The 14787-nt window shown below is 34.3% G+C and overlaps 1 protein-coding gene across 12 annotated transcripts in view; it reads left to right on the top strand.

Moving 5' to 3' along the window:
* SUPT3H (SPT3 homolog, SAGA and STAGA complex component) overlaps positions 1-14787 on the top strand; it is a 562387-nt gene that overhangs the window by 440415 nt on the left and 107185 nt on the right. For all 12 annotated transcript variants that reach the window (XR_010119263.1, XR_010119259.1, XR_010119262.1 and 9 more), the window contains one exon: positions 8092-8202. Coding sequence is in view for 7 of the 12 variants with exons in the window: in XM_063633191.1 (XP_063489261.1) it covers positions 8092-8202 (111 nt within the window). In the remaining 5 variants the exon portion in view is untranslated. The remainder of the gene's footprint in view (positions 1-8091; positions 8203-14787) is intronic.

The following is a 14787-nucleotide window of genomic DNA, read 5'->3' as shown; positions in this document are numbered from 1 at the left end:
CACAGACTTTATATCAAAAACAGGAAAAAAGACAAAGTCATTACATAATAATAAGGGAATCAATTCAGCAAGAGGCTAAAACAATTCTAAGTATATATGCACTCAACACCAGAAGGCTCAGATTCATGAAACAAATATTACTAGACCTAAACAAATATTATTAGACCTATTACTAGACCTAAAGAGATAGACAGCAATACAGTAATAATGGACAACTTCAACACCCTACTGACAGCGTTAGTCAAATGGTTGAGATAGAAAGTCAACAAAGACATACTGGACTTAAATTGGACTTTAGACCAAAAGGACTTCAAAAATCATTTACAGAACATTCTACCCAACAACTACAGAATATGCATTCTTCTTATCAGCACATGGAACATTCGCCGAGATAGATATCACATGTTAGGCCACTAAACAAGTCTTAAGAGATTTTTAAAATCAAGTATCTTCTCAGACCACAGTGGAATAAATCTGTAACCAGTAACAAGAGGAACATCAGAAAGCATAAAAATACATGGAAATTAAACAGTATCCTCTGGAATGATCATGGGATTAATGAAGAAATTAAGACACATTAAAAGATTTTTTGAAACAAATGAAAATGGAAACACAACACACTGAAACCTGTAGTATACAGCAAAAGCAGTGCTAAAGGGAAGTTTGTAGCATTAAATGCCTATATATCAAAAAAGCAGAAAGATCCCAAATTGATGACCTATCATTCTGTCTCAAGGAATTAGAAAAGCAAGAAAATACCAAACCCAGAATTATCAGAAGAAAAGAAATAACAAAGACCTGAGCAGAACTAAGTAAAAATAAAGACAAAAAAAATACAAACGATCAAGGAAATTAAAAGTTGGTTCTTCAAAAAGATAAGCAAAATTGGTAAATTGCTAGTGAGACTAACCAGAAGAGAGAGGATCCAAATAAACAAAAACAGAAATGAACAAGAAGATATTACAGCTGATACCACAAACATACAAAAGATTGTCACAGACTATTATGAGCAACTATACACTCACAAAGTAGAAAACCTGGAAGAAATGGATAAATTCCTGGAAACATACAACCTCCCAATATTGAACCCAGAAGAAATAGAAATGCTGAATAGACCAATAACAAGTACCAAGATTGAATCAGTAATTTAAAAATCTCCCAACAAAAAAGAGTTCAGGACCAGATGGATTCACAGCCAAATGTGTACAAAGAAGAATTAATACCAGTCCTCCTGAACCTGCCCCAAAAAATTAAGGAGTAGGGAATTCTCCATAAATAATTCTATGAGGTCGTTACCATCCTGATATCAAAACCAGGCAAGGACACAACAAAAACAGAAAAGTACAGACCAATATCCCTGATGAACACAGACTCCAAAATCCTCAACAAAATACTAACAAACCAAATCTACTAGCATATCAAAAAGATAATTACCATGATCGAGTGAGTTGTATACCAGGGATGTAAGGATGCAACATACACAAATCAATAAATGGGATACATTACATAAACAGAATGAAGGACAAAAATTGTGATTATCTAAATAGGTACAGAAAAAGCATTTGATACAATTCAGCATCCCTGCATTATAAAAACCCTTAACAAACTAGGCATAAAAGGAATATACCTCACAGTAGTAAAGGCCATATACTACAAACCCACAGCCAACATCATGCTGAAGTGGAAAAAGTTGAAAGCATTCCCTCAAAGAACTGTAACAAGACAATGATGCCTACTTTAACCACTCCTATTCAACATAGTACTGGAAGTCCTAACCAGAACAATAAAGCAGGAGAAAGAAGGAAAAGTTATCCAAATTGGAAAAGAAGTAAAATTATTCCTGTTTGCTGATTATATAACCTTATATCTAGAAAAACCTAAAGATTCCACCAAAAACCTCTCAGATTTGATAAATGAATTCAAAGTTTGAGTATATAAAATCATTGTACAAAAATCAGTAGTGTTTCTGTTCACTGATAATCTAGCTGAGAAAGAAATCAAGAAGGCAATCTCATTTAAAGTACTACAAAGAAAATAACAAAATATCTAGTAATATTTAACCAACGAAATGAAAGATCTCTACAAAGAAAACTACAAACCAGCGATGAAAGTAATTGTAGAGGATACTGACAAGTGGAAAACCATCCCATGCTTATGGATAAGAAGAATTAATATCATTAAAATGATTATACTGCCCAAAGCATTGTACAGATCCAGTGCAATCTCTATCAAAATACCAACCCCGTCTTTTACAGAATTAGAAGACAAAATCCTAAAATTCATGTGGAACCAAAAAAGTGCTCAAATAGGCAAAACAATCTTAAGCAAAAACAACAAAGCTGAAGACATTACATTTCCTGACATCAGATTATACCATGAGGCCATAGTAACAAAACAGCATGGTACTGATATAAAAATAGACACATAGATCAATGGAAGAGAGTAGGTAACCCAGAAATAAAACCATGTATTTACAGCCAACTAAACTTTGCCTAAGTTAACAAGAACATACACTGGGGAAAGGACACCCTCTTCAGAAAAAGGAGCTGGGGAATTGGATCAGCATATGCAGAAGAATGAAACTGGTCCCCCATCTCTTATCATATACAAAAATCAACTCAAGATGGAATAAAGACTTAAAGGTAAGACCTGAAACTATAAAATAATACTCAAAGTAAACCTGAGGAAAACTCTTCTGGACATTGGTCTAGGTGAAGAATTCATGACTAAGACCTCAAAAGCACAGGTAAAAAAAAAAATAGACAATGGGACTTAATTAAACTAAAAGCTTCTGCATGGCAAAAGAAATAAGATAGTGACAGGAGGCTGAGGCAGGAGAATCGCCTGAACCCAGGAGGCAGAGGCTGCAGTAAGCTGAGATTATACCACTGCACTCCAGCCTGGGCTACAGAGTGAGAGTCCACCTCAAAAAAAGAAAAAAAGATAGCAAAGAACTTGCAGAATGGGAGAAAACATTTGCAAATTGTGCATCCGACAGGGGACTAACAGCCAGAATTTACAAGGAACTCAAACAACTAAACAACAACAACAACAAAAAACACCAAGTAATCCCCTTAAAAACTAGTGAGAGGACATGAATAGTCATTTTTTAAAATAAGACATACCGATGGCCAACAGGCATATAAAGAAATGCTGAACATCACTAATCAGAGAAATGCAAATTAAAACCACAATGAGATATCATTTTACACCAATCAGAATGGCTGTTATTAAAAAGAGAAAATAACATGTTGGTGAGGATATGGAGAAAAGGGGACTCATGTACACTGTTGTTGGGAATGTAAATTAGTACAACTTCTATCGAAAACAGTATGGATTTTTTTTTTTTTTTTTTGAGACAGTGTCTCACTCTGGTACCCAGGCTGGAGTGCAGTGGTGTGATCTGGGCTCACTGCAACCTCCACCTCCCAGGATCAAGCAATTCCCTTGCCTCAACCTCCCGAGTAGCTGGGATTACAGGCAAGTACCATCACACCTGGCTAAGTTTTTATATTTTTAGTAGAGATGGGGTTTCACCATGTTGGCCAGGCTGGTCTCAAACTCTTGACCTCTAGTGATCCACCCGCCTCGGCCTCCCAAAGTGCTGGGATTACAGGCATGAGCCACCGTGCCTGGCCAGTATAGCTATTTCTTAACTGAAAACAGAACTATCATTCAATCCAGCAATCTCATTACTGGGTATCTAGTCAAAGGAAAAGAAATCATTACATCAAAAAGATACCTCCTCTCATATGTTTATTTGCACCCCTATTTACTTTGGCAAAGATGCAGTCAACCTAAGTTTCTATCAATAGATGAATAGGTAAAGAAAATGTGGCATATATACACAATGGAATAATATTCAGAAATGGAAAAGAATGGGTCAGGTGCAGTGGCTCATGCCTGTAATTCCAGCACGTTGGGAGGCCGAGGCAGGTGGATCACTTGAGGTAAGGAATTTGATACCAGCCTGGCTAACGTGGCAAAACCCTGTCTCTACTAACAATACAAAAATTAGCCAGGTGCAGCGGGTGTGCCTGTAGTCCTAGCTATTTGGGTGGCTTAAGCATGAGAATCACTTGAACTTGGGTGACAGAGGTTGCAGTGAGTCAAGATCGCACCACTGTACTCCAGCCTGGGGGACAGAGCAAGCCACTGTCTCAAAAAAGAAATAAGAAACGAAATAATATTTTTTACAACATGGATGGCACTAGAGGCAATCATCTGATGTGAAACAGCTCAGAAACGAAAGTCAAATATTGCATGTTCTTACTTATAAGTGAGAGCTAAATAATGTGTACACATAGAGGTAGAGTGTGGAATGATAGACAATGGAGATTTGGAAGGTTGGAAGTAAGTAGGGGTAGATGATGAGAAATTACTTAATGAGTAACTACGTTAACTCAAGAAATGGATATCCTAAAAGCCCTAACTTTACCACTCTAATCTATGCATGTAACATAATCACACTTGTACTGCACACATTTATACAAAGAAAAAAATAAATAAAAGCTCTTTCTAGTTATATAAGAACTACGTTTTAACAGTTACCATCTCAAACTTTTAAATGAGAAAATTACGTATGTTGTACACTATATCCTTTGGCCAATGAATGGCCCACCTTCATGTGAAAAAAATTCTCCATAAGGATGAAACTTTGGAGGAGCTATGTGTGTTAACAGGAGAAAGACAATACTTCCTTGGCCAGATCATACCAACTTTTGTGGTCTGCAAAATGTTAGTAATAGTAATACTAGCCTTTCAGTTGCTCTAGTCTGAGGTAAGTGTTACTTCTCTGTAAGACTTAAGATTTTACATTTAGCAAAAGATCTAGTTTACCATTATAGATGTGGAAAGAATAAGATGCAGTTGAATGAGATTCTAGATCCTTCTTAAACGCTCACTCTGGTAAGGGGAAGGCTGAGAAAGGATAGGACACTTACCCTGCCAAGAACTTTTAAGTTGGGAGAAAAAGGTTCAGTGAGAGATACAGGGGCAAACCTAAGTTTCAGTATAACTTCCTGCACCACAGTTGAGAGTTTAAACTGCTAAGATATTTTGTTCATTGTAAACCAGCAAAGAAAAGCAGAGAGACAACAGTCAAATCCAGAAAATAATGTAGAACTCCGTATGCTATTTCAGCTTCTAATACCCAGCATCAGTTTCTAGTTGAAGAACTATTAATACAAAAATGGAAGGATACAAGAATAGAGTGTGAATGCGGCCAAGAGGAAGAGGACCTGACATATGGAGAACTTTTCCAAACAGCTAGTACTTTTCTTAAAAGAAATATAGAGTTTAGTTCCCAGAGAGATTTCAGCAAACACTTTATAAACAGGACTCAGCATTTTGTCAAATATTTGGGTTTAGTTTTTGAAAATTTAAAGAATATCCTAAAATTTAGGCCTAATCAGGATGCTAAAGATGAATTGATGTATAAGGATAATGCTCTTCACACATGTTTATAGCTGATATAAGAATAACAAATATGTACATTTTATGTTAATTCTTCTGAAACAGTTTTGAAGAATATAATGCTAGAATCACTGCTATATTAAAAATTCTAAACTTGGGATACATTTTTAATTTGAACAGATCATTAGCACCTTGATAAAGGACTAGATGTTGACAGACATAGAGAATGTGAAGATATTTGTTGAGGTGGAAAAAAAAAAACTGGGATTATAACATTTAAAGGCTTGCATCCAGAGAACTCAATGAGCAAATCAAGAAAGTATAAAAGTGCACATAGTAGGTTCATTATGCTAATGTTAACAGTTGCTGAATTATGGCAGATAAACCTGAAGTTGGCAAAATGGAAACTCTAATGACATTTTTCACAAAATTCAATGTTTTTATTTTAATATAATTTAATGTCACCTTTTGGCAAAAATAGCATGATTCAGCCAGGCTGGCTTATGTGTCTCCATATCTTACAAATGGCGGTCACAAGGTTTTTTTAACTTACACTTCTATCTTAGTCCATTTGGGCTTCCATAACAAAATCCTGTAAACTGGGTGGCTTATAAACAATAGGAATGTATTTCTTATCGTTCTGGAGGCTAGGAAGTCCAACATTAAGACATTGGCAAATTCAGTGTTTTGTGATGGCCCACTTCCTGGTTCATAGGCAGTCATCTGTTCACCCAAACCTCACATGGCAGAAGGGGTGAGTGGTCTTTCCCTGGTCTCTTTTGTAAGGGAACTAATTCCATTCATGAGAGCTCCACCCTCGTGGATAAATCAATTCCCAAAGGCTTCCTATCCTAATACCATCACTTTGTGGGCTTGGATTTCAATGTACAAATTTTAGGGGAACACAAAGACTTACCATAGTAAACCTCCTACTTCAGTTTTTGATCAGTGTTTCATATAATATCTTAGAGATAGCTCCATACGAGTATGTAGGGAACTGCCTCATTCTTTTCAGTGGTTGCTTTGGTTTCTGTTTCTTTGAATGGATGTATCATGATTTATTTAACCAATCCCTCATTAGTGAACATTTAGTACTATAGTAAGTATCCTTGTGTGTATATATTATTTTGTACCTGTGCAATATATCTGTAGGATAAATTCTTACAGGTAAAATTGCTGAGTAAAAGAGGTTGTTCTTTTTCATTTTTATAAGATTTTGCCAAATTGCTATCCATAGAGGTTGCTATCTATGGAGTTATATTCCCTACAAAGAATTATGAGAGTAAAAAATGTATTATCAAAAAATTACAGTAATTATCAGAAAAACAGATAATATTAATTGTGTGACTACAAATGACTTATAGACCCCAGTTATAGTAATATGCAAGTTTATTCTTTAATGTTGATGACCTGCCATCTGCTACCTACTACACTTTGAAGTAAATGAGCTTCTATTTCAAAAACACAGCGATCCCATTTTTAACACTTAATTTAAATAACCTAATACTATTACTAGCTAATATTACCCAGGAGGCTGAGTCAGGAGGATCACTTGAGCCCAGCAGTTCAAGACCATCCCGGGCATCATAGTGAGACCATAGCTCTAAAGAAACTAATCCTTATTTTTTTTAGCCAGATGTGGTGGCACTTGCCTTTAGTCTCAGCTACTTCAGAAGCTGAGGCCAGAGGATCGCTTGAGCCCAGGAGTCTGAGGCTTCAGTGCACTGTGATCACACCACTGCACTGCAGCCTAGGTGACAAAATAAAACATCTCTTTATAAAAATAAAACAATTTCCTAGCATGTGTCAGGCATTGTTCTAAGTGGTTTATGTATTTCAACTTATTTAATTTTCACAACAGTCCTACAAACAATTATAATTGTTTTCCCAATTTACAGGTGAGGAAACCAAGGCCTGAGATATTATGTATCTTGGCAGAGCTGGTAACTTGTAGGGCTAAACCCTAGCCCTATAAGTTATTTTGAAAAATCATGCTGAACACACGTATACACATCTATAATTTCTTAAGTTTGTATTCACACTCTCATCACAAATAATCCGTATCTTTCTTGTATCTTTTTGTGCTTGCAAACCTGCCTTTTGCAGATGCGGCAAATTAAAACAGAAAGTTGTTGGTTTCATTTTTGTTCTGTCCTGAGATACCTAGAAAATTAGAAACCAAATTGAAATGGTCTTATGACAATCCCAGGTATGATAAATAAATGTATAGCAATTTAACATTTTTCATTTTAAGTTGATAACCCTCAAGTTATTTCAGAAATGTGCCAAAGAAGCTCCTAAGAAACGTTTATAATAATAAATGTTGAAATGGTTTTTTTTAAAAAAATAACTTCCTGTGGTTCTTTCAGTAAGCTTTCATGACACTTTTTATCTGCAGGCAAGTGGCTGTATTCTCCTGTGTCTTGACATGCAGGCTTAGGTGAAATATTGTGGGCATAAAAATTGGATTTGGTAGGTCTGCTAGGAAGGGGTCATGTAAAAGTCATCTTTGATTTGTTAATGGAATTCTTTTTTAGATGTAGTATATGGCAGTAGTGATGTGCATCCTAAGGGAAAAACCGGTCTCTTCTGTAAAGTTTTATTTTCATATTTGTACACTGTAGTTCTGTTGTGTGTTTTTGATTTAATAACAATTTATGTGTTTTTCTGTCGCAGAGCACTGCAGCCTGTGGTGTTGAGGCTCACAGCGATGCCATCCAGCCCTGCCACATCAGAGAGGCCATTCGACGCTACAGCCACAAGATTGGCCCACTTTCCCCATTCACAGTACGTAATAACAGAGTTATAAAAAGTTATATTTATAATATGAAAGAATTTTGATTTTCAAGTGGTCAAATGAAGAAGCAATGGAATTGTTGAAAGCAATTTGTGGTGACTGTAATTTTGTTGTATAAAAGTGGCATAATTCTCTTGGGAAATGAAAGTCATTTTCGTCTCTTTTTGGAAGGACACTTTTTTTCTACAAAATATTATTTTCTTTCAATTACAAATTAAGTTTTTTTGTTGGGGTTTATAGTTTCTATTTTTCAAAGCTTAAGTTTATAAAACGTTATTCTCAAATTATATGTATCCAAATATTGCTAGTAGCACTTTATATTTTAGAATTGGTTAGATTGGCATTACCACTTCTATCAGAGTATCCTTCTCCTAAACATGCTTTTAGTTGGAAGAAGAAGAGATATTTCTTTACTGGCTTTGAACTAAGCTGAAATGCAGACAGCCTTTTACATCTTCAAATGATTTGAAGACTTATAATCAGGGTTTTGTGTTGTTTTAATGGGGAATTAAAGACCTGATATTTCAACAATCTAAAGAAAGTGTGTGCAGGTGTGTGTGTTTTAATTCAGTGCTCATCTTATGGCCCTTTAAAAAAATCTTATTTGTGTTAAGAGAAATTTCTTCAAGTGCTACTCTGTTTATAAGGAACTAGTTCAACAGAAAGTAAAGTTTGATATACATAACTGAGGAAAGTCAGATTTACTTTTTCGATATTCTGTTTTAACAAGCTAATGAAAATGTGTATGTATAACGTTATACATAAACAAATGAGAAAATAAATAGTAAGTATTACATAGTATACATTTTTACCTGAGTGGACTTTACTATTCATAAAAGTCATGATTTTGTCTGTATTATCTTTTTTCCTTATGTTTAGTTAAATAGAATGATTTCTTTCCATCCTTTTATTAGTTGTTGTTAATTATATAGATAGATTCTCTGTGTAACAGGAGAACATGTTTTATAAATGTCTCCAGAAGCTCTCTGTAATGGTGAAACTTTGCACTTTTAATATTTGAAGTTTATCTTGTATAAGAACATGATTTTAATATTGCTGATTAAAGCAATATATCCTTTTGCATGAATGTTTTTAAAGTCTTATAATTGAAAAGAAATAATTAAATCAAGTTTCTTTTACATGATAGGTGAAGCTGTTTTAAATGACAGGCCAAAAGGAAGATGAATATGAAAAATTATGAATGAGAAAAATAAGAGATAATTGGAAGTAAGAATTTAAAAACCAACTGAAATTGAAAAAACTTATAATGAAAGATTAAAAATATTAAATCCATCGATAACAGTCAAATAATGACGAATAGGTTGAGACAATGGAGGGGAAAAAAAGAGGTAGTGTTTGATAATAATCTAGAAGCAATTAAAAGATAGCAAAGGGAAACACGATTTTTGAGAAATAACCTAAAATGGTAACTAAAAGTAATGAATAAAATTACATAAAGGAAAATGTATCCGATACAAGGAGAAAATGCCCTAATCATGAAGTCTGCATTATTTCCTCAAAAAGAAGTGGTAGCTGCTTCATTCTTCAAAGTTTTTGTTTTTAAAATAGACTGGACAGATCACCTGAGAGCCATCTTGGTTGATGACACTATTTACATACATGTGTGTATGTATATCTTTTCCCCCATGTCCAACCTAGTACTTATGTATTACTACTTTTACAATCTAAGACTGTAGTATTAGTATATGATAAAAATGTACTTTAAGCTAGCTTCAGATATTGCCTAAGCTAATTTTAATCTAATAAACATAAAGAATGGGCTTTTTAAAACTGATGACACGATTTTAAAAGGCTTAATTTAAATACATCTAGAAAATAAAACAAGCCATGACCTAGAAGTTTCAGTTAGCTGCTAGTAGAACAATCAAACAAAATCAACAACAAATGGTGACAAACTCCACCCCAGAGGGGCACCCAAGGTGTTATTATTCCTCAGAAGGGGACCGCCACCTGGAAAAGTCTGCTCTATTTTCTTCAGCTATGAGAATTTGCCCACAACAAGAGTGAATATGCCTGCACTTTTTTTTTTTTTTTTTTTTTGAGGCAGAGTCTCACTCTGTTGCCCAGGCTGGAGTGGAGTGGTACGATCTCAGCTCACTGCAACTTCTACCTCCCGGGTTCAAGCAGTTCTCCCTACCTCAGCCTCCTGAGTAGCTGTGATTACAGGCGCCTGCCACCATGCCCAACTAATTTTTGTAATAATTTTTTTTTTTTTTTTGAGACGGAGTCTCGTTCTGTCACCCAGGCTGGAGTGCAGTGGCGCGAACTCAGCTCACTGCAAGCTCCGCCTCCCGGATTCACGCCATTCTCCTGTCTCAGCCTCCTGAGTAGCTGGGACTACAGGCACCCGCCATCATGCCCGGCTAATTTTTTGTGTGTTTTTTAGTAGAGACAGGGTTTCACCATGTTAGCCAGGATGGTCTCGATCTCCTGACCTCATGATCCACCTAACTGAGCCTCCCAAAGTGCTGGGATTACAGGTGTGAGCCACCTCGCCCAGCCTAATTTTTGTAATTTTTAGTAGAACTTCGCCATGTTGGCCAGGCTGGCCTTGAACTCCTGACCTCAGGTGATCCACCCACCTCGGCCTCCCAAAGTGCTGGGATTACAGGTATGAGCCACTGCACCCAGGCTGCCTATGTTTTTTTGTATCATGAATTGCATGACCAGAGCTAAGATTCAGGCCTTCCAACCCCTAGCTTCAAACACTTTCTCCTGAAATACACACTTTTGCAACTGTCCCCACCATACCTCACTTTCTGTATACACACTCTAAAGAACCTTTAGAGAAACTAATTTTACTTTTTTGCTTTGTGTTTGTTTTTCTTAATTCTAAAAATCACTTCAGATTCTATGATCTGCAGTATTCTAGAGTGCTTTTGCAACCTAGAATGTCCTGAGTGATTTTGATGCTTGCCATCTTATATTGCATTTTTATTCATAGTAATTGATAATACGTGAAGTTATATTGTGTGGTGATTAAGAACTTTGATCCTGGAGCTAAATGGATAGGGTCCAGATCCCAGCCCTGCTACCTACAAGCTGAGTAGCCTTACACAGGTTTCTTCACCGCTTTATGGCTGTTTCCTCATCCCTAAAGTGAGGATATTAGATTATACTTCATGATAGGATTTAAAAAGTACTGTGAACTTAATTAACATATAGTAAGCTCTTAATAAATTATATTAGTAATAGTGGAAGTAGTAGTAGCTATGGTATATTTTTTAAAAGAGATAAATAATACAAAGTAAGCGGAAACCATTCCACTCAACCACACTCAAATGCGTGTGCCTGTGCACACACATATGCACACACTGAGGCTACCTGGCCTTACTCTGTAAGCCCAGAAAAAACTAAAAATTTAAATAATAATGTGGTTTGTTTATGGACTAATAATTTATACCATTAAAATTTAAATACCATACAAAAATTATTGTTCCTGAAAATAAATGTTAATTTTTACTCTTTGGCTTAATAACGGTTAAAGAATATAATTTTTTTTAAATCACTGATCATCATAAATAAGTCTTAGCAACTGAGTGTACATACTTACCACCCGATTTTTTGCGTACCAGCTAGGTTTTGCATACTAGCTCTGTGGAACAGAAATCTAAAGAACAAATGGGTGACCTCATTTATAAAGTTTCTTCAGTTTCAGTGTTTGTGATTTTACATATTTGCATAAGTTATTGAAAAGGTTTTCAGAAATTGATGAATATATCAAAGTTGATACATTTTTTAATTACTGGGCTTATTTTTCTCAACTTTTAAAGTTTCTGCAGTTTACTCATGAAAGAAATGCTACTATGTTAGAAAATTATGAAAATATAGAAAAATACAGAATAGAATAAAACTTAAGTTCTAGAGATAACTACTGTTAATATATTACTACCTTTTCATCCTGCCCTTTTTCTTTGTTTATACATATTAATAATTTAGCAAAATTGAGATTATTCTAATATTGTTACTTATCATTTTATAGTATATTATGTAGTCCTTAAAAACATGATTTGTAATAGCTTCATAGTACACCTTATACATCTAACTGTACCTTTATTCACTTAACCATTCCATTTTGTTCTTTATTTAGGTTATAAATAGTGATAGTGGATATTCTTGTCTGTAAATATTTATCCATCTTTCTAGTTGTTTCCTTATGATAGATTACTAGAAGTGAAATTCCTGAATCAAAGGATTGGACCTTTTAAATTTCCTGATAATCTTACCAAAATAATTCTTTGAAAACATGAATGACTTCATAATTGTATAAGTGGTATATGAGAGTATAAACTCAAATCAGCATTGAATATTATCAGTTTTATTTTTGTCATTTTCCAGGCAAAAATCAAGTAGCAATTATAGCAGCTAATATTTATTGAGCACTCATGCATCATGCACTGCACCGTACCAACTCACACAGAACTCATGACGACCTTAACAAATAGAAACTATTGTTAATTTATGGATGAGAAAACAGACTGTAACTAGCCTTCCCAAGTTAACATACAGCTAGTGAGTGATAGGATATTTTTGTTTTAATTTGTATTTGCTAACTAATGATATTGAACATTTTTATATATTTACTAATAATTTGTATTTCTTTGAATTGAATTATGTCTTTGCCATTTTTTGTAGGGCATTAGATTTACTTGTATGAATCTACTAACTTACATGAATAAATTTTTGTAATTAAAATTTTTAAGACATTTATCAATTATGAACAGTAAAACTTTTTGTCAGGTTTGTTGCAGGTATTTTTCCCAGTTCTCCATTTATCTTAATTTTTTTCTAATTTGATATGTTTTCAATATATAGGATTTTATGTAGTTAGGTCTACTGATATTTTCCTCTATAATTTTCCGTTGTCTTATGATTTAAAAAATTGTATAACCTGAGATTAAATATACATCTGTATTTTTAATTATTTTTTATTCAACTATAATTCTACATTTTTATCTAATATATGGTATGAGAGTTTCTATAATATAAAAACTAAATATCAAAATATGCCAATCAATTAAATGAGTAATCTATCCAGTTCCTGTTTATTAGGATTGCTTTATCATCTGTTAAATTACTACAAGCGTATCTCAGGTCTTTCTGTTTTCTATTCTGTATTATTTTCCAAAATTATTGATAATGCTTTGTATGTACTACCTGAATATATAAAGAATACAGTATTTAGGGAGGGCATCAGGGTCTAAAAATGGGTGTAACAAAGGTTTAAATGAATTGTCCCACCAGAAAATTCATTGGCATTTGTTTGAAGAGTATTTTTTTCACAACCTAAACATTCAAATGCTTTTGAATGGTAATGGTAATGATTTTAACAAACACACTCTTAGAATTTACTTATTCAAGGTTAGAAGTAAAGAGCATTTTTAAATGTTATGATTAGAGCATTTGGTGTTTTCTCTCAGAGAGAATACTCTGCGGGGTAATCTAGTGTTCTCTTATGTCACAGGGAAGGTGGTCAGACATGTTTTATCTAGATCTTCACTATTTACAAGCAGTGGGTGGTACCCATGGTTACCTACTCAAGCCTAGCTCTCAATGGGAAGTGCTGTAAATTGCTGATATAAACCCAGGTCTGTAATTTTGAAAGCCAGAGAAAGGAAACTGTGTTCGCTGAGTGTGATGACATAATCCCATCTGTAATGCCTAAATCTATTTTAGTTTCTCCTGATATTCACAGTAGAAAAATGTTAACCCTCTGAACTTGCATGTTATCAGGTAACTTTCTATTGAACTAGAATAGTGAGACAATAAAATTGCTCATTTAAGCATGTTCATTAACCTGAATAATACCTTAAGTGCATCTGTAGAAACAAGGCTCTAGTCTTTACTCAGCTGCTTAAATTGAGACAGAATCATAGCATTTTAAAACTGGAGAGGACTTGAGCTAGCCAGTTAGTCTGGACCTCTGAGAAGCTTTGTGATGTACCCAAAGATACTTTGCAAGTGCATGACAGAACTAACCCTAGAATCCAGCCTCCTGACTCTCAGATTACTGTGCCCATTTACTTTGATGTAAATTTATTAGAGGACACTAGAGATGTTTTCATATCATTAGTTTAGGGATGTTCATAATGGACTAATAGGGATTGAAAATACGAAAAATTTTTAAAGAATTCTTCACATTGAACTTTTAAAATCAAAATTGGCATGGCAGATTGTTTTGACCATTTTGATCTAAAATTTCATATTTGCAAATATTTATGTCATGAGCACATTAGATTTGTCTGCATCTTATGTGTTCAACCTGGAAAATTAAATGTCACTAAATGTTAGAATAATTTTCAAATGTAAATACCAAGTAGAAATTGGGTGGAAATAAATTATATGTGTTTTTACTGGAAGTGAAAATTTTCATAATAAATTTTTTGAGAGTACTAAATCTATTATTACAGATTGGAACCCAAACATGTTTAAAAGTATAGGCCACTGATCTTAAGGAAAAAATTTAACATGTAGCATATTTATCATATAAGAAGAACCTGAAAGTGAGTATTTTCCAGAAAAATATGAAACATTTAATTTAATTACTTTTAATT

The sequence above is a fragment of the Symphalangus syndactylus genome, chromosome 23 (assembly GCF_028878055.3).
Source record: "Symphalangus syndactylus isolate Jambi chromosome 23, NHGRI_mSymSyn1-v2.1_pri, whole genome shotgun sequence".
NCBI classification, from domain to species: domain Eukaryota; kingdom Metazoa; phylum Chordata; class Mammalia; order Primates; family Hylobatidae; genus Symphalangus; species Symphalangus syndactylus.
The sequence above is the reverse complement of the archived record's forward strand: the minus strand, read 5'-3'. Positions and strand labels throughout refer to the sequence as shown.